At 50.3% G+C, this 17,804-nt stretch overlaps 1 protein-coding gene across 1 annotated transcript in view; it reads right to left on the reverse strand.

Moving 5' to 3' along the window:
- Positions 1–17,804, reverse strand: part of LOC101595403 (Fc gamma binding protein) — a 109,792-nt gene that overhangs the window by 36,166 nt on the left and 55,822 nt on the right. The window contains exons 17-24 of the mRNA XM_045134168.1: positions 16,972–17,515; positions 15,274–15,845; positions 14,416–14,989; positions 12,934–13,133; positions 10,316–10,699; positions 6,365–6,636; positions 6,268–6,280; positions 6,173–6,221 (exon numbers count right to left, since the gene is read on the reverse strand). Of these exons, the coding sequence (XP_044990103.1) occupies positions 6,173–6,221; positions 6,268–6,280; positions 6,365–6,636; positions 10,316–10,699; positions 12,934–13,133; positions 14,416–14,989; positions 15,274–15,845; positions 16,972–17,515 (2,608 nt within the window). The remainder of the gene's footprint in view (positions 1–6,172; positions 6,222–6,267; positions 6,281–6,364; positions 6,637–10,315; positions 10,700–12,933; positions 13,134–14,415; positions 14,990–15,273; positions 15,846–16,971; positions 17,516–17,804) is intronic.

Here is a 17,804-nt window from a genome sequence, read left to right on the forward strand (position 1 = left end):
TTTTGCCTGTCTATGTATTTTTCTGCCTTCTGCATTTTCTTGCTCTTGATAAGAGAGTTTTGCTGCTCAATATCATTTGGAAGTTTGTTAGCTTGGCCAGCTCTTGCTGTAATGGAACATTTCTATAACTTGTATCAAAGTAAGCTTCACGTGGCTGGATGAACTTCCAAACGAGGCACAGTTTATGGGAGGAACAGGACCACTGAGGCTTACAGATCCAGGGGACCCACCATAATGGCGGAAGGAGCCCCCCACCAGGTCCACACAGAGAGAAATACCACCAGCAGCACCATAGGCAAACACAGCGCAGGATCCCAGGCACAGCTCAAGCCCTCTGCATACCTTAGGCTGAAATTCAGATCTGCCCCCAGGAGCACCTTAGAGCTGGACCCTAGGATCCACCCACAGTGACACCAAGTTACAAGCTTTAATAAAACTCCTGAATCTACTGGGGGGCATCCACTCAAACTACCACAACTTTTAAAATCATATCCTTTTAAAAGTATTTATTTATTGCCAGGCGTGGTGGCACACGCCTTTAATCCCAGCACTCAGGAGGCAGAGGTAGGAGGATTGCCATGAGTTTGAGGCTACCCTGAGACTCCATAGTGAACTACACATCAGCCTGGGCCAGAGTGAGACCCTAACTTGAAAAAGCAAAAAATAAATAAATAAATAAAGTAAAAGTATTTATTTATTTATTTATTTGCAAGGGGACAGAGGAGAATGGGTGCCCCAGGGGCTCTAGCCACTGCCAACGAAATCTAGATACATGCACCAGTTTGTATATACGGCTTTATGTGGGAAGGGGGAATCGAACTCCAGTCCTTAGGCTTTGCAGGCAAGTGCCTAACTTGATAAGCCATCTCTCCACCTGTAAACTCCTATTCTTAGATTCTCAAGCAGCAGTAAGTTCTACCCAAGAGCTGCAGCAGACAAGAACCATATGGCTCAGGGCTCAGGGGTGAAGTGCACTTTCTGCACAAGCATGAGGGACAGTGGGCCCTGCAACCCCCTGGGTTCTTCTCTCCAGAACTTGCAGGAACAGCTGGGAGTGGCCATGAGAAAAAGGAACCAAAATCACATGGCCATTTGCCAGGGCATAGCAGGCTCATGTCTTCCTGCTTGCTTATCATGGGTGTTTTTCATTATTTATTTACAAGGACAGGAGAGAGACAGAGGAAGAGAGACAGAGAGAGAAAGAGAGAGAGTGAGAGAGATCCTCATGTGCTTTCTTCTCCACGACAGCTTTTCTTAATGATTGTTGGGATGGGTGTGACAAGGTGACCCATCTTACACTTCACTCTGTATCTGTGGTCCCTGCCGCCTTCAATGGCTAACCCGGTTCAGTTCTTTCAGAATTCAACATCTGCAGCTTTAGAGGGTTATAAAGGAGATATTGGCCCACCTCTCCTGGACTAGATCTTGAGATATCATACTCTAAAGTAGATCAAGTGGGACAAAATTTCTCTGGAACTTTCCAATCAGTAAAAATCAGTTGCTACTTATACCAACAAATTGATATCCTTAGCCTAACCAGTCTTAGCAACCACATGAACATACACAGTAAGGGTGTGGGACCCATAGGTAGGGTCTTTGTCCACAACTCTTAAATTTTAAGAAGTTATTGAAGAGACTTCCATCTCACCCCCTTATAAAATTATAAAGGGGTTTTGGGAAGTGGCTCAGGAGTGGAAGGCCCTTGGTTGTAAAGCTTACTGGCCTGGGTTTGATTCCCCAGTACCCGTGTAAAAGCCAGACAGTTTGCAGTGGCAAGAGGCCATGATGTCTCTTTCTCTCTCCTCTCTCTCTCTCTTTGAAGATAAATAAAGAAAATACAATGAAATTATAAAGGTCCCAGTTTTTTAAGGGAAACACAAGGCAAGTAGGAAGGAGTAGGATGGGAGGCAGGAAAACTGCAGGTGTGTCTTGGAGCTGTGTCTACTGATGGCCAAAATGCCCCTTGGTGATGAATCTCCCTTGAAGCTAAGGTTAAGTTCTTCCTGACCTGTTAGAAATGAAAGTTTCAGGGAACATTCCCATTTGCCACACATGCATACTAAATGAAAGGTCGGAATCCTAAAAGGAACCTGGCTTCATATGGTATAACTTGCATTGTCGTTTTGCCCCATGCCCAGTTTTTCAAAAAGATTGTGAGAAAAAACAGCATAATGGAAAATCTGGTTGACCATAAGGGAGATAAAATGTAGTCATGTAATCATCCATCTCATGAACATTCATAAACTTCATAAAATGACAAATACAAGCCAGGTGTGGTGGCACATGCTTTTAATCCCAGTACTTGGGAGGCAGAGGTAGGAAGCTCATTGTGAGTTCGAGGCAACCCTGAGACTACCTAGTTAATTCAGGTCAGCCTGGACCATAGTGAGACCCGACCCTCAAAAAAGAAAAAAAAAAAAAAGACAAATCCACAATCTCTTGCTGCTACCATCATTTCAGGCCAGCCTGCTCCAAGCCTTCTAGAATATACTGTCACTTTGCTTTGCTAAAAAGACTTCTGCTTAGACTGTCTGTGTCTCTTAGATCAATTCCTCCTTTTGAGAGGGAAAGAACTGAGAAAATTTCCAGCTAGTCACCTGTGAAAACTGTTTGAGACTGAGAACTGCACACATGAAACTCAGGGGACATTCCACACTCAAGCTGCCTTTTTCTTTCCTGCTCTCACCACCACTTGCTCTCCCCAGAAGACACGGCTTTCCACACTGAGTACCAATAATCTGCCTTCACGAGCATGGGACGTGTACATAGCATCAGCCCCTCCAAGCTCTTACTGCCGTTCTTACGTTACAGCCAGTCATGCTGTAGGCTCTGCTCCACTCTTACATGACAGCCAGTCATACTGTAGACTTTGATCCACTCTTACATGACAACAAGTCACACTGTAGGCTCTGCTCCACTCTTACATGATATCCAGTCATACTGTAGACTCTTCTCCACTCTACATGACAGCCAGTCACACTGTAGGCTCTGATCCACTCTTACATGATATCCAGTCATACTGTAGGCTCTGCTCCACTCTTACATGACAACAAGTCACACTGTAGGCTCTGCTCCACTCTTACATGACAGCCAGTCATACTGTAGACTTTGATCCACTCTTACATGACAAGTCACACTGTAGGCTCTGCTCCACTCTTACATGATATCCAGTCATACTGTAGACTCTTCTCCACTCTACATGACAGCCAGTCATACTGTAGGCTCTGCTCCACTCTTACATGGCAGCAAGTCACACTGTAGGCTCTGATCCACTCTTACATGACTGCCAGTCATGCTGTAGACTCTGATCCACTCTTACATGACAGCCAGTCACGCTGTAGGCTCTGATCCACTCCTACGTGACTGCCAGTCATGCTGTAGACTCTGATCCACTCTTACATGACAGCCAGTCACACTGTAGGCTCTGATCCACTCTTACATGACAGCCAATCACACTGTAGGCTCTGATCCACTCTTACATGACTGCCAGTCATGCTGTAGGCTCTGCTCCACCCTTACATGACAGCCAGTCACACTGTAGACTCTGCTCCACTCTTACATGACAGCCAGTCACATTGTAGGCTTTGCTCCACTCTTACATGACAGCCAGTCACATTGTAGGCTTTGCTCCACTCTTACATGACAGCCAGTCACACTGTATGCTCTGATCCACTTTTACATGGCAGCCAGTCACACTGTAGGCTCTGATCCACTCTTACATGACAGCAGTCACACTGTAGGCTCAGCTCCACTCTTACATGACAGCCAGTCACACTGTAGACTCTGCTCCACTCTTACATGACAGCCAGTCATACTATAGACTCTTCTCCACACTTACATGATATCCAGCCACACTGTAGATTCTTCTCTACTCTTACATGACAGCCAGTCACACTGTAGGCTCTGTTCCAATCTTACATGCAGCCAGTCACACTGTAGGCTTTGCTCCACTCTTACATGACAGCCAGTCACACTGTAGACTCTGCTCCACTCTTACATGGCAGCCAGTCACACTGTAGGCTTTGCTCCACTCTTACATGACAGCCAGTCACACTGTAGACTCTGATCCACTCTTACATGGCAGCCAGTCACACTGTAGGCTTTGCTCCACTCTTACATGACATGCAGTCACACTGTAGACTCTGCTCCACTCTTACATGGCAGGCAGTCACATTGTAGGCTCTGCTCCACTCTTACATGACAGCCAGTCACACTGTAGACTCTGCTCCACTCTTACATGACAGCCAGACACACTGTAGGCTCAGCTCCACTCTTACATGACATGCAGTCACACTGTAGACTCTGCTCCACTCTTCCATGACTGCCAGTCACGCTGTAGGCTCTGATCCACGCTTACATGCAGCCAGTCACACTGTAGGCTCTGCTCCACCCTTACATGACAGCCAGTCACACTGGAGGCTTGGCTCCACTCTTACATTACCGTCATTCTCGGCGTAGGATATGCCCCTATTCTTACATTATAGTCATTTTATAATATCTATTCCCGTTCTTGTAACCAGCTCTGTTAACTCTCATCTCTCTTTACTTTTCTTTGTCATTTTAGCTAAGAATTCATTGTCACCTTCCTGTCATAATTCTTCACCAAATCTTATGCACATCCTGGCCCCTCAGTTCCTTGTTCCCTTCTCTGCTCGTGATCATTCCTCAAACCCAGTCCTAACTCCCATGGCCACACTTACACTGTGCTGGGGACAGTGGTGATTAGGGTAACTCCCCAAATCCCAGAATGTCAGGGACACACTGGTGTGTGAAAGCCCTAGAAATCCTAGACTTTGGGTAGAGAACCCATCTCCAGACACTGTCCACTGCAACACTTTAGCTCTTACACAGCATCAGGTCCATGCCATTCACCTTTTGCCCATCACCTCTAACTCTCCACCCAATGCTCTCATTCTAATGCTCTAAGCCTCTTTCCATTCCAACAACCCATCACACTGGCCATGGTCCCTCCCCCATGACGTCAGCCCTAGCACCCATCCAGATCTCCACCCATCATCACACATCCATTCTCATGCTCAAACTAGGAGCTGACTCCAGCTCTCCCACGACTCTGCCCTGGCACCCCAGGAGTGGAACGTGTTGGGATAACACATCTATCTGTTCTGGCTGGTCCATAACAAAGTTCTTCAAAAGCATGTTTAAGCTGATCGTCTTCACTTTTTTAAAAATATTTTTTGTTCATTTTTATTTATTTATTTGAGAGTGACAGAGAGAGAGGGAGAGAGACAGATAGAGAGTGAATGGGCGTGCCAAGGCTTCCAGCCACTGCAAACAAACTCCAGACGCATGCGCCCCCTTGTGCATCTGGCTAACATGGGTACTGGGGAATAGAGTCTTGAACCAGGGTCCTTAGGCTTCACAGGCAAGCACTTAACTGCTAAGCCATCTCTCCAGCCCTCATCTTCACTTTTCTACTGGATCCATACCAATAGGGTTTTTCCCTCCATCACTCCTCCAAAAGAACACTAAGGCTCGCCATGCTGCTAAACACAGTGGCAGACCTTCCACCTCATTTTATTATAATGTGATACTCTCTACCATTTAAAAGCTTTTTTCTGCTTTGCTTCCAATCCCTTCTCTCCACTATGGTCTCCATCACCTTCCCTGTTCATTTTGTGACGTGGTAGTTGGATTCACACCTTAATTCTTCACTATAAATAGCTACTGTCACTCGCTCTATTTGAAGATGATGAAACGGAGTCAGAGAAAAATTGAGTAACTTGCTAGGGTTTTAAATAATAACGCCCCAATCTTTTGTTCTTTCCTCCCTCCCCCTCCCTCCCTCCCTCCCTCCCTCCTTCCCTCTCTCTCTCTCTCTCTCCCTCTCTCTTCCCTTTCTTCACCCATATAATAATCCCTCTTCCCCACCCATCCCTCTACCCACCGATTCCTCACCTTCCTGTGACCAATGCTCTCCCCAGTCATCTGTTCCCACACTCCCATGCACCAGTGCCTGCCACCCTCCATCCTCTCACACCCAGGGAACATTCATCGCGTGCCAGGCTCTCCACAGTGTGGGGAGGGAGGGCAGGGGACAGACAGCACGAGACAGACACACCGGCATGCAGCTTGGTTGAGATATTTACTCAATGCTGTCACAACAGGGCTGGGACAGGGGTGGGCACACGGGGCTTCCTGCCATCGCTGGTACCTCTGGGGCTCAGGAGGCAGGTCATGGAGTCTTCACTGCCATTGAGGAACTGATGAACAGTTCAGTTGTAACTGCAAGAGACAGACACTTAGCACCTTGTTTTGCAGCCTAAGTACCACCCACAGTACCCCTTCCCCATGGGAATGCAACCGCCCAGCCCAAGCAGCCTGGCCTGCAGCCTCCATGCCTCACCATGGGGAGAAGTCCTGGGCTCGCCACTTCTCCATCGCTGTCTTCCCCGGAGAGTCGTGAACATCATTGCTCTGGTCCCCATCAAAGTTTCCACAGGCCCCACACAACCTGCCAGCATGGTCATCGCTGACCATCACAGCCAGGTGCCCATCGGTTCCAAGCCACACCTGGATGCCTGCCTTCTGGCGGACCAGCATGGCACCATCGGGTGCTCGCCTCACGGACACCGATGTGAGCACGTCAGCCGGAAGATCCACTCGGAGACCATTCACCTGGTGGAAGGGGTGCAGAGCCATGGAATAGCTTGAAGCCACCAGCATGGATCCACAGCAAAGTAACAGCTCAAGGAAAGACAGTCGTGAAAGAAGAAGACCCCTGGAGAGATGAGCCACATGGAGGGAGGGTGTGTGAGAAGACAGCCAGAGACGCTGCTCACTCACGGCTCACTGCGGCACACGTGCGCCCACGGCAGGGCTACTCCCACGCCAGCTTCCTACCACTTGCAGAGCTGCTCTCTGTTTAGTGTTTACATGGTACGGGATGGAAGGGTGGAGCGAGGAAAGACGGAGGCCTGAGTTAATGCTTCCCCTCAACATTCCACGGTCAGGGGCAAAACACTTTTTTATTTATCTTATTTATTTGAGAGACACAGAGAGAGAAGCAGATAGAGAGAGAAAGGACACACCAGGGCCTTCAGCTGCTGCAAATGAACTCCAGACTCATGTGCCATCTTGTGTATCTGGCTTACGTGGGTACTGGGGAACTGAACCTACGTCCTTTGGCAAGTGCCTTAACCACTGAGCCATCTTTCCAGCTCCCCAAACATTTTTTTTTAACCAGAATGACCTGTAAGTAACCAGATCCTTAAAAAAGCAAATTTATAACTTTTTTAAATAGTGCTGGTATCTGAAAGTAATAACCTCAGTAAAAGCAGTAATCATGCAAAAAATTCATTTATCATAGTCTTCTGACTCAGTGACCTAATTAGTTTTTCTTTCAACTGTTGTCTGTTCTAGTTGATGAGTTAATTCTTTTTTTTTTTTTAATTTTTTGAGGCAAGCCCAAAATACTCCCCTTTTTTATGAGAAGGTGTGTGAGTGAGAGCATGAGAGTAAGAATTGGCATGCCAGGATCTCCAGCCACTGTAATCAAACTCCAGACGCGTGTGCCACCTTGTACACATGTGTGCAACCTTGCATGTTTGCATCATTTTGTACATCTGGCTTACATGGGAACTGAAGAGTTGAACATGGGTCCTCAGGCTTTGTAGGCAAGCACCTTAACCGCTAAGCCATCCCTCCAACCCTAGTTAACCCTTTTTTAAAAATTTTATTCAATTTTTACTTATTCGTTTGAGAGAGACAGAGAGAGAAATAAAGAGGCAGAAAGAGAGAGAGAGAGAATGGGCATGGCAGGGCCTCCAGCCACTGCAAACGAATTCCAGACACATGCGCCCCCTTGTGCATCTGGCTAACATGGGTCCTGGGGAATTGAGCCTCGAACCTGGGTCCTCAGGCTTCACAGGCAAGCACTTAACTGCTAAGCCATCTCTCCAGCCCCTTGTTAACCCTTTTGATGTTAGACTTCCTCTTGGAAAGAGATGTTTCTATTTTATCTAATGCTTTTGTATCTGAGTCTCTGCAGACATCTGGATATACATGCACGTGGCTGGGAAAGATTAGACACAGTTCTGAGAAGATGGCTGAAAGGCTATCTGGATGGGAGGGAGGGCAGAAGGAAGAAAGGAGAGAAGGAAAGAAGGGAAGGAACAAAGAAGAAGAGATGGATACAGATACCAGAAGGAAGGAGGAGAGAAGGAAGGAAGGCCAGTGGAGACTATCTGGAGACGTCGTGGATGGAAAGTCTTAACTAGCTGTGCAAGCCTAAGAACCAGTAAGTTGTATCTGTTACCCAGCACGGGGCCTAACACAGAGGGTGCTGAGTTTATTCACAAAATCACTTTTTCTGAACACTCTCAAATATCTGGCCATGACCTATGTCCTGGGACAGAATGGTGGCTGAGGTTGGTTGGATCTCTGGTCAAGTGAGCTTATATTCCAATGAGGATAAGTGGTACTGAACCCCTGGAGGTTCTTTGTGGGGCTCTGAAATTTTTGTACATGCTAAGCAGAGGGTGCTTAAGGGACCAGAAACCAGTGGCAACCTTGCACATTGAGGGTAAAATGAGCTTCCCTGTAGACAGACTCTCTTTGGAGGAGAGGAAGCACGTCTGTGTAAGTGGACAAGGAGAGAGTTCTGGGAGCATGCCCGGCTTCTTTCTACGTCTCGCTGCATGCATGCTCCTGTGTGCCAACTTTGCCTTGTGCTCTCTAATGTCACAGTTCTTAGTCACCAGTACAACTAGGAGCTGAATACTCCTAGAGAATCGCCCAACCTGGGAATGGCTATGGGACCTCCTGACGTAGCCTGTGACCGCCGGCTGAACTGTCATAGCATTCCAGCCTTAAGACTAGTGGTCAGTTCCAGAAGTGGGCATATGGGTTCAAATTGGCCCAGTGAGATGTAATGGGGGGACTTTTATTGGATCACTTTCTGCTGAGGTAGCAAACTTCAGCTGTGGAAGCACCCCATGAGAGGAAATCCACCCAAGGATGGAGATGATGGAGTGGAAGACAATATTCTCAGTAAGTACAAAGTCCTGACAACATTTCTAGGGCATCTGGATCCAGCCATTCCTAAGGCACCTGCTGTTTCTCAATTTTCTAGGTATGTGAGCCATTAAGACATTTTTCCTTAAGGAAATTTGAATTTGGTTTTCTTTCTCTAGTAATGAGTGGAGCCTTGATTAATGTGAATGCCAAATGCATTAAGTTACTGACTGTTGTTAACACAGATGCTATCCTGACCTGGGCTAATGGGGTGGGAAGCATGACCAGCCCTCATTGCTGTTACCTAAATTATGACCCTGGGTTGTATCTAGTGTTTTCCTGAACCACCCCTCCCCACCTTACATAGCACCATCATGGATCCTGGCATACAGCTTGTGCCACATGGTGTGGAAATTTCCCCTCTCCTGGAAACAAATAAGAAACACTTCCTTTTGCTCCTTGGAACCAAAGCCTCTCTCTCTGGTGTGGGAACCCCACCATGCCATTCTGTGGCATGATAACCTTCCCCCTAATAAATCTCTCTTCCAAAAGAAATCTAATGGGCTAGAGAAGTAAGGTGCTTGCTTGCAAAGCCTGATGGCCAGGGTTTGATTCCTCAGGACCCATGTAAAGCCAGATGCATAAAGTGGTGCATGTGTCTGGAATTCATTTGTAGTGGCTGGAAGCCCTGGCACAAGCATTTACTCCCCCTTTCTCTCTTTCCTTGTAAATAAATAAATAAATAAAAGAAATCTGAGCTGGGCATAGTGGCAGTCACCTTTAATCCAAGCACTCAGAAGGTAGGAAGAGTATTGTGAGTTGGAGGCCAGCCTGGGACCACAGAGTGAATTCCAGGTCAACCTGGGTTAGAGTGAGATCCTACCTTGAAAAAGCAAGAGAGAGATAGATCTGAGTGTCTCTCAACTGAACATGTACATCTTTCTTTTAAAATCTTACAACTAGCTGGGCGTGGTGGCACACGCCTTTAATCCCAGCACTTGGGAGATAGAGGTAGGAGGATCGCCAGGAGTTCGAGGCCACCCTGAGGCTACATAGTGAAATCCAGGACACCCTGAGCGAGAGTGAGACCCTTCCTGGAAAAACCAACCAAATAAATAAAATAAAATCTTTCAAGAATATTTTGGTTCCTTAAGGACTCAGTCTGAAGAGGCAGATTAAGTCTAGAATATCAAGACAAATACAAATCCAGGACAAAGTTTGTTTTTTTTTTTTTCAATTAAGCAAACAGACATCATGGCCACTAGGTAGCCAGGAATGAAGGACGCTAACAGGAGAAGGCCACCCCAGAGGAGACAGTTCCACCCTCTGTGCCCATGCTTACCCATACGCCCTTGCTTGGGGTCACGGTCACCATTCCATCCTGGAAGAAGACGTGGACCTCACCCACAGCCTCAACTCTGCCGTCACAGTGCTGGACATCAGCAACTACACGGTACCAGGGCACGGTACTCTGGAGTCCTGGGCAGTGGGAAGACAGCTCATAGATGCCAGGGGAGCTGACAGCACTGTAGGCCCCATCAAAGGTGGTGAGGTTGGCACCCACAGAGAGGGAGCAGAGGCCTCGGGCAGCCCAGCAGACTCGGGCTTCTGCCTGGATTGCACAGACATGGCCAAGTGGACAGCTGGCTGCATGGCACGTCAGGCCGGTCTTGAGGGAGCAGCAACAGCGCTCGCTGCAGTCTGAGCTCAGCAGGGAGGAGTTCACCTGTGCGGTGGGGATGGGTGTGTGAGTTGTGGGGATGGCCACGACCTACCAAACCTCTTCATCCCGAGAGAACCTGCAGCAGGCTTCCAGGAAGACTCAGGTGTATGTTCTCTACTCAGGCCGCCAACAACATGCAGCAGAGGCTGTGTACTGCCAGGCTCATGTCGAGACCCCAAGAGCCATGACAGTCCCTCCCACTGCCATTCGGGCTCCATAACAGGACTGTGCCCAGCTACTATGAGAACAAGCCTGGACAAGCCCACTGGAGGAAGTGTGACCACATGATATGACACCCATGTCCTCAGCTCAGGCCACTTGTTTGGCTGAATATGGTTTGTCCTCAATTCATGGCAGGTGGTGAGGACCCAAAGTCTTGTGTTAATGATATAAAGAGAGTAGACTTCATCCAGCTATTGTGTTTACAAGTGGGGCCTTTAGCACATGATTTGATTAATAAGATCATTAGGCTAGAGCCCCTACTATTGAAGCCTAGCACCTGATTCAGGAGATGGGGAGACCACACATTGACAAAGACACACAGACACCACCATAACAGAGTATGCACCAACAGGGCCCTCGCTGGAGCCTGTGTTATGCTATGTGGACTTCAGGCCTCTAAAACTTTGAGGTACAAAACTCATTTTCTCAATAAAGTCTCTTGCATTAGGCATTCTCTTATGTCAATGCATAGTACGCACACCAGTCCAGTCCAAGCAACACTCCTCCGACCCGCAGGTGACTACAGACAGGAGACTGAGAAGGACAACGACAGCAGGGCACCGGTCCACCCTGCAGACATGGATTACAGACACACAAACACTTGTCCGAGGCACCCAGGAAGAACTCTGACCCTGCAGCAGCTACCTGTGGGTAAGGCTGGGCAGTGGACACATCTCAGAGGACTGAAACGATGATCCTGAAAATCCATTCCAATAAATGGTCTCTTGGGTTCCCTTCCCTCACCCGCTGCTCCTTCTCCGCTTCCTTTCCAGAACCCTCCTAGACCCCAGAGCTCTTGCCCTGGGCTCAGTGTGGAGTCTGTCTTCTCCAGCTCTGTTTACTGTCTGGTGAAGACAAAGCAGTGTCTGCTCGTCAGCGGGCCTGGTCCAGAGGGGAGTTATTACACAGGACTTTACTGGAATTACTAGCAGAATGCGGATAAAATCAGTTAATATGAGTGCTGTGTCACAGTTATTCAACAGATAATAGTGCTAAGTCACTGTTGCTATGCCGGCTTAAATCATTACCACCTGTGTCTCATAAATGAATTTCCCTATTCTGGAGGATGAGACTGGGTGGCACAGGCAGTGGGGAGTGGGCAGTGGGGCCAGGGATGGTATGGGAGTTATAGGATGAGCAGAGACTAGGATGCGGGGGTGGGGGGGTAGTCCAGGTGGCTGTGAGAGTCCAGAGGAAGCTGTTGCCCTAGGCTTGAGGGTCCTGGATGGCTCCCAGCAGGCAGCTAGACCTTAGGTCAGGAGTCTTTGTACAATGGGGATGAAAATGATCTTATATATCTCATAGGATTGTTGTGAATATAAAATGAAAGCATTAACAAGAATCAAATCAACTACTAGATTCCAAGTCACACTTTTGAATGACTGTTAGCTGGGCCTCGCTGCACTACTGTGAACTGCTGCTCTTTGGGACTGTGACGAAGTGGAGGACAAGGCTGAGCACTCCATGCAGGCCACCAGTCTCTGGGCTTCAGAAATCTGAGGGGTCAGGGTGCTGACTAGATTCTACAGGTGACTGAAGTGAGGGTTCCAGGACAAGAGAGGAGTAGACCAAATGCCACTCCCAAATCCATTTCCAGCTCCTGGACCAGAAATGCTACCATATATTGAAAGGGGGTGTATATATGGCTGAAGTTCTTTAGATGGAGAATTGACCATTGATTATCTAGCTGGGCATTCACATGTATCTTCATAAGAGAAAAGTGCAGGGAGAATTTATGCCATGCCACAAGTGGTGCTAAGTCCATAGCCACCAGAACAGGGGAAAGGCAAGAATCAGTTTATCTTCCAAGATGGTGCCACACTGCTAACACCTTGGTTTTAGTCCAGTGACCTTTATTTCTGACCCCTGGCCTCCAAAACTGACACAGGAAGGTACCTCTATCAAGTCACACAGCTGGGACCTGGTGGTGACTCCTGGAGCCCCCCCTTTGGACAGAAGCTTGCGTTTACCTCAAGCTCCCGAACCCATTCTGCCAACCTCCAGCCCCGGCTCACCGGTAAGTACCGGCCACCATGGGTGCAGCCGCACTCTTGGGCAGGGACGCAGGCGCCCTGGGAGAGCAGGAAGCGCTCGTCACACTCGCATCCTTCAAAGCAGCGGCTGGTGCAGCCCGTGAGACCGGAGAGCGCTGCGCAGGAGTCCTGGCAGGAGAGTGTGCAGACGGAGTAGTGGCTGTGGGCGGGGCACTGGAGAGCTGCAGAGAGACAGGCGGTGAGGGGTCACGCCTGCAGGAGGGCACGGACACCCAGCTGGACATTCTGCACTCCCATCCCTGGTTGAGAGATGCTAATGACACAAATGACGAAGGCAGCCCTGTCCTGTGAAAGTCACAGCTATGAGGACGCACAGCCACAGCCCACAGTAAGCACACTTTCTTGGGGAAGAACCCATAGAAGAGAGGTCTAACAGCATGAGAAGGTGGAGACAGAGTCTGGTCTGGAAAAGGGGGTCAGCAGGACGGCAGGGTGAGGTGATAGGTAGAAGCATGGGTATTGAATAAGGGACAAGAGAAAAAGATGGTCTCTGAGGACTTGGAAACAAGGCACGGCTTTGGACTCTGGTTAAGTCATCACGGGCTGTGGCTGTTGTCAGACGGGCATTTGGGCAGGGAAAGAAGGACCAGGTCTGGGTGAAATGGTCATTTGTACTGGGAATCCACAGGCCTTGGGGCTGTAAAGACCACCAGAGAATGTGTTCAGAGGTCAGGAGATAGCTGGGCCTGGTACTCAGAAGAGACTTTGAGATACAGACAAGACAGTATCCACTGTGAACACTGGGGCAGGCCTTGGGTTGGAGGTCTTGCCCACAGGAGACAAGAAATGGCTGTCATGAAACACAAGGTGGCAGTTCTGGAGTTCGGATGTACCCATTCTCTCTCTCTCTCTCTCCCTCCCTCCCTCCCCACCCCTCTCTCTCTCTCTCTCTCTCTCTCTCTCTCTCTCTCTCTCTCTCTATAAATATATATATATATATATATATATATATATATATATATATATCCCCCTCCCTGTCTCTGTCTGAAATAAATAAATGAATGGATAAAAAAAAAAAAAAGAGAGAAAGAAAGAAATGGCTGTCATGGGACACAAAGGGGCATTGCCATTCTTAGACTCTGAGGGAATGTGTTCCTGGTCTGGGAATCTGAAGGAGGGGACTGTCCAGGTTTGGCCATCTATGGGCTGTGGTCTTGTCCCAGGGGATATAAAGAGTTATGGTCTTGAAGGTCATGGAGAGCCACAGACTCAGGCTTTCATGTGGCCTTCTGACAGCTTTCCCTCCTCCCAGGTCAGAGGTGGGTGGTCAGGGAGGGTGAGCCACTGACTGGAGGTGGACACACCAGAGTCAACAGGGAGGGAGGACAGCCACAGAGCATGAGGTGGCAGGGGGACGCAGGGAGCCCTGTAAGAGGCAAGGATTCTGAGCAGTAGACAGGGAAGGCAGGGTCAGGCACCCCACGGAGGTGCACGGACACTCACGGCAGAAGCTGTCGGTCCTCCAGGGCTTCACAGCTGCACCGGCTGCCTGGCAGGCTGCAGTGTAGGCTGCCAGGCCACGGCAGAGGTAGGCTCTGTCACCCTTGTGGGCACACAGGTCATACACACATTGGCGGAAGTATTCAGAGGGACTCAGCACCTGGTGGCAGGTCGCGAAGGGGCCATGGGGGTCCCGGATTCGCCCACAGGCTTCGTTGTTTTCATAGGTTGCTGTCTCCTCTGCCAAGCACACGGGGCAGCCTTTGGGCCCACAGCCCTCACCACAGCCTGGGGAGGAGCTAGGAACTCGCCATGCAGCTCCAAAGGCCTCCACACTGTGGGCCACTGCACCACTGGGCAGCACAAAGTCATCGCTCCAGTTGCCATTAAAGTTGCCACAGAGGCCACAGACACGGCCATGGAAGGGACTAGGGATGGATATGAGGACATGGGTGTCACCATCAAAGAGAAGCCTCAGCCCCTTGGTGGTCTGCAGAATCATGTTTCGGCCTTCGGCAGTCACCCGCACATGGCCCACAGCCACAGGTAGGGCCACAGCCTCGCCATCCACAATCACCTAGGTGAAAACGTCGGTTAGGATGGGGTACACAGCACCTCAGGCCCTTATAGTTCCAGCAGGAAGCTTGTCTCTCCCAGACCCAGGGCAGAGCTATGTCTCTCTTAGTTGGGTGGGGTTAGGCTCATGTCTCCAATAGATTCTTGGGGTGGGGCCAATATTCCAGCTCCAGAACTACCAGAAATACCCAAGATGAAAATATGTCCCCTCTGCAACCTATTAGGTGGGGCATGGATGGTGATATGTCCCACTCAGAATTACGGGGCAGGGTCATATCCACTTACCTGAGGCCCTTGAGCCAAGACCACAACCTGGCCTGCCACAGTTACCACCACTTGTTGGGGATCACCAGTTGAGCTCTTCTCAAGCACAATGGAAAAGTCCTCGTCACCAGGTTTTGGGTGGCAGACTTGGGCCAAGACATAGGAGCAGGAGCCATGCAGGTCATAGACCCGCCCATCAAGGGTGACATAATGGATGCCCCCATTGGCCAGGCAGCGACCACAACCTGTGGGATGGCAGGCTTGGACACCATTGTCAATCCGGCACTCCTCATACGGCCCACAGGCTGCGCCCTCCTGGCAGCTGACCTGGCCACCTGGCCCACACTCGCAGCGCCGCTCGCACTCAGGACCCGGGTAGAAGGCAGCACCCAGTGGGTAGTAGCGGCCACCGTGGAGGCAGCCGCACTGGCCGACAGGCACACAGGCGTCACCGCTGAGCACAAAGCCGGAGTCACAGACACAGCCCTCACGGCAGGTGGTTTCACAGCCCTCAGGGGCTGAGAGGCTTGGGCAACTCACGGGGCAGGAGTCGCCACACAGCTGGTAGTGGCTGTTGGCAGAGCACTGGAGGGCTGTGGGACAGGACAAGGAAGAGTCACACAAGGGCAATAGTGGGGTCAGGGAGGCCTCAGGTGGGGAGCCTGCCTGGGGCAGCCTGGGTGCCTCTGGCCAGCTATGGGAACTGATCAGCACATCTGCCAGGGGACTCAGTATAGGACTTGGCTGTGTGGGGCACAATCAGCTCTTCCTGACCAGAGTGTGTCATCCTACCCGGTCGACCACGTGCATCCCTCCAAAGTGGATGGAACCAGCCATGGGAATCTCAGAGAGAAAAGTGACGGGGACATGTGTATCTGGGGACAGTTGGTGTGAGTGCACTGGAGGTGGTGCTGACATTTCCTGGCACACCTTTCAGTCTCTCTGACGGGGCCTGTTTCAGCGTGTGATCCTGCCAGTGTGTTTCTGATCTGGTGACACTGATGGGGTGAACCTGACTCAGCAGACCTGCCTGAACGAGCCGCCCAGACTCTGGTCAGTCTGGGGCAGGTCCTGATCACAGCTGAGGGTGTCTGACCAGTGTGAGGTATGCAAGTGTAGAGTCTACTGAGATGCCTCTCAGAGCATATGGCCACTTTTGTGTGGCCATCTGTGTTCCAGTGGGGCAGATGGTCATGGGGCATCTGACCAAGTGAGGCACACTGGGTCTCTGACAGAGGTTGCTTGCTATGTGACTGTGACTGGGCCACATCTAAGCCTATCTTCTTTGGATCTGTGAGTGCATGGGTTCCCCAGAGTCCAGAGCTGTCTGCACCCAGAGTTTAGCTGAACTTCCTGACTAGTGGTTTTTGCTTTGTTTTGTTGTTTGTTTGTTTGTTTGAGGTAGCTTCTCGCTTTTGAATTCACTGTGTAGTCTCGGGCTCACCTCGAACTCATAGCAACCTTCCTACCTATGCCCCTCAAGTGCTGGGATTAAGTAACATGCGACACCACGCCAGGCTCTGACTATAGTGTTTTTCAGAGTTTAAATGCCAAGGTTTGTCGCTAACAGAAGACATCATGGAGGCTTAAGGCTCTTGTCCTAACAGTCCTGGGAAGGAGCTGGTAAAATTAGTTACCACCAGGTTTAGGGTAACAGACTTGGGCTAAAACATTCGGGCAGGAGCCCTCTGTGTGGATGGCGCATGGGTCAGTACTCACGGCAGAAGTCTGGTCGCCTCCATTCTTCAAGCTGGGCCCCGGCGGCCTGGCAAGCTGCCACGTAGGTGGCCACGGCAGGACAAAGGCCTCCCGGATGGCCTTGAACCTGGCAGGCGTCCACCAAACAAGCCTCAAAGTACTTCTCTGGTGGCACGAGGCTGTGGCAGGGGGCCAGTGGGCCATCAGGGGCCGAAATGACACCGCAGGCGTCAGGGCCACGGAAGGGCTCCTGTTGCTCCGGCGTGCAGGGTTGCGGGCAAGGTCCGGGCGTGCACTCCCCACAGCCGGGGGCGCCGCCCACCTGCCAGCCTGCAGGGTCTCCCTTCACTGCGGTCAGATCGTCCCCGGGATCTTGGTTGTAGTTCCCACACAGGCCGCAGAGGGCGCCGGCGTAGGCTGCGGGCACGCGCAAGCGCACGAAACTGTTCCCGTCAAAGGCCAGCGAGAGTCCCGAGGCCGTGGTCACCACCACGTCGGCGCCGCTCACGTACGCGTGCAGGCGCGGGGCCAGCCGGAAGGGCAGGGCCACGAACTCGCCGTCCACCTGCGTGTGGGTGTCGACACGGGTGGGCAGTGAGGAAGTGGCGCTAAGTAGGGTTTAAATCCTGTCTCCACCACCCAGTCTTGGGGGCCCAAAGCAGAATCTTTTCCAGTTAGTATAATGGTGAAGAGGTGCGTGATTGGCTCTGCCTGTGCGCGCGTTCTGTTTTTGTTTTGTTTCTGACTTGCTTTGTTTTTCGAGGCAGGGTCTCGCTCTAGCCCAGGCTGACCTATGTACTCTCAGGGAGGCCTCGAACTCACGAGATCTTCCTACCTCTGCCTCCCCAGTGCTG

The sequence above is a fragment of the Jaculus jaculus genome, chromosome 14 (genome assembly GCF_020740685.1).
Source record: "Jaculus jaculus isolate mJacJac1 chromosome 14, mJacJac1.mat.Y.cur, whole genome shotgun sequence".
NCBI lineage: Eukaryota > Metazoa > Chordata > Mammalia > Rodentia > Dipodidae > Jaculus > Jaculus jaculus.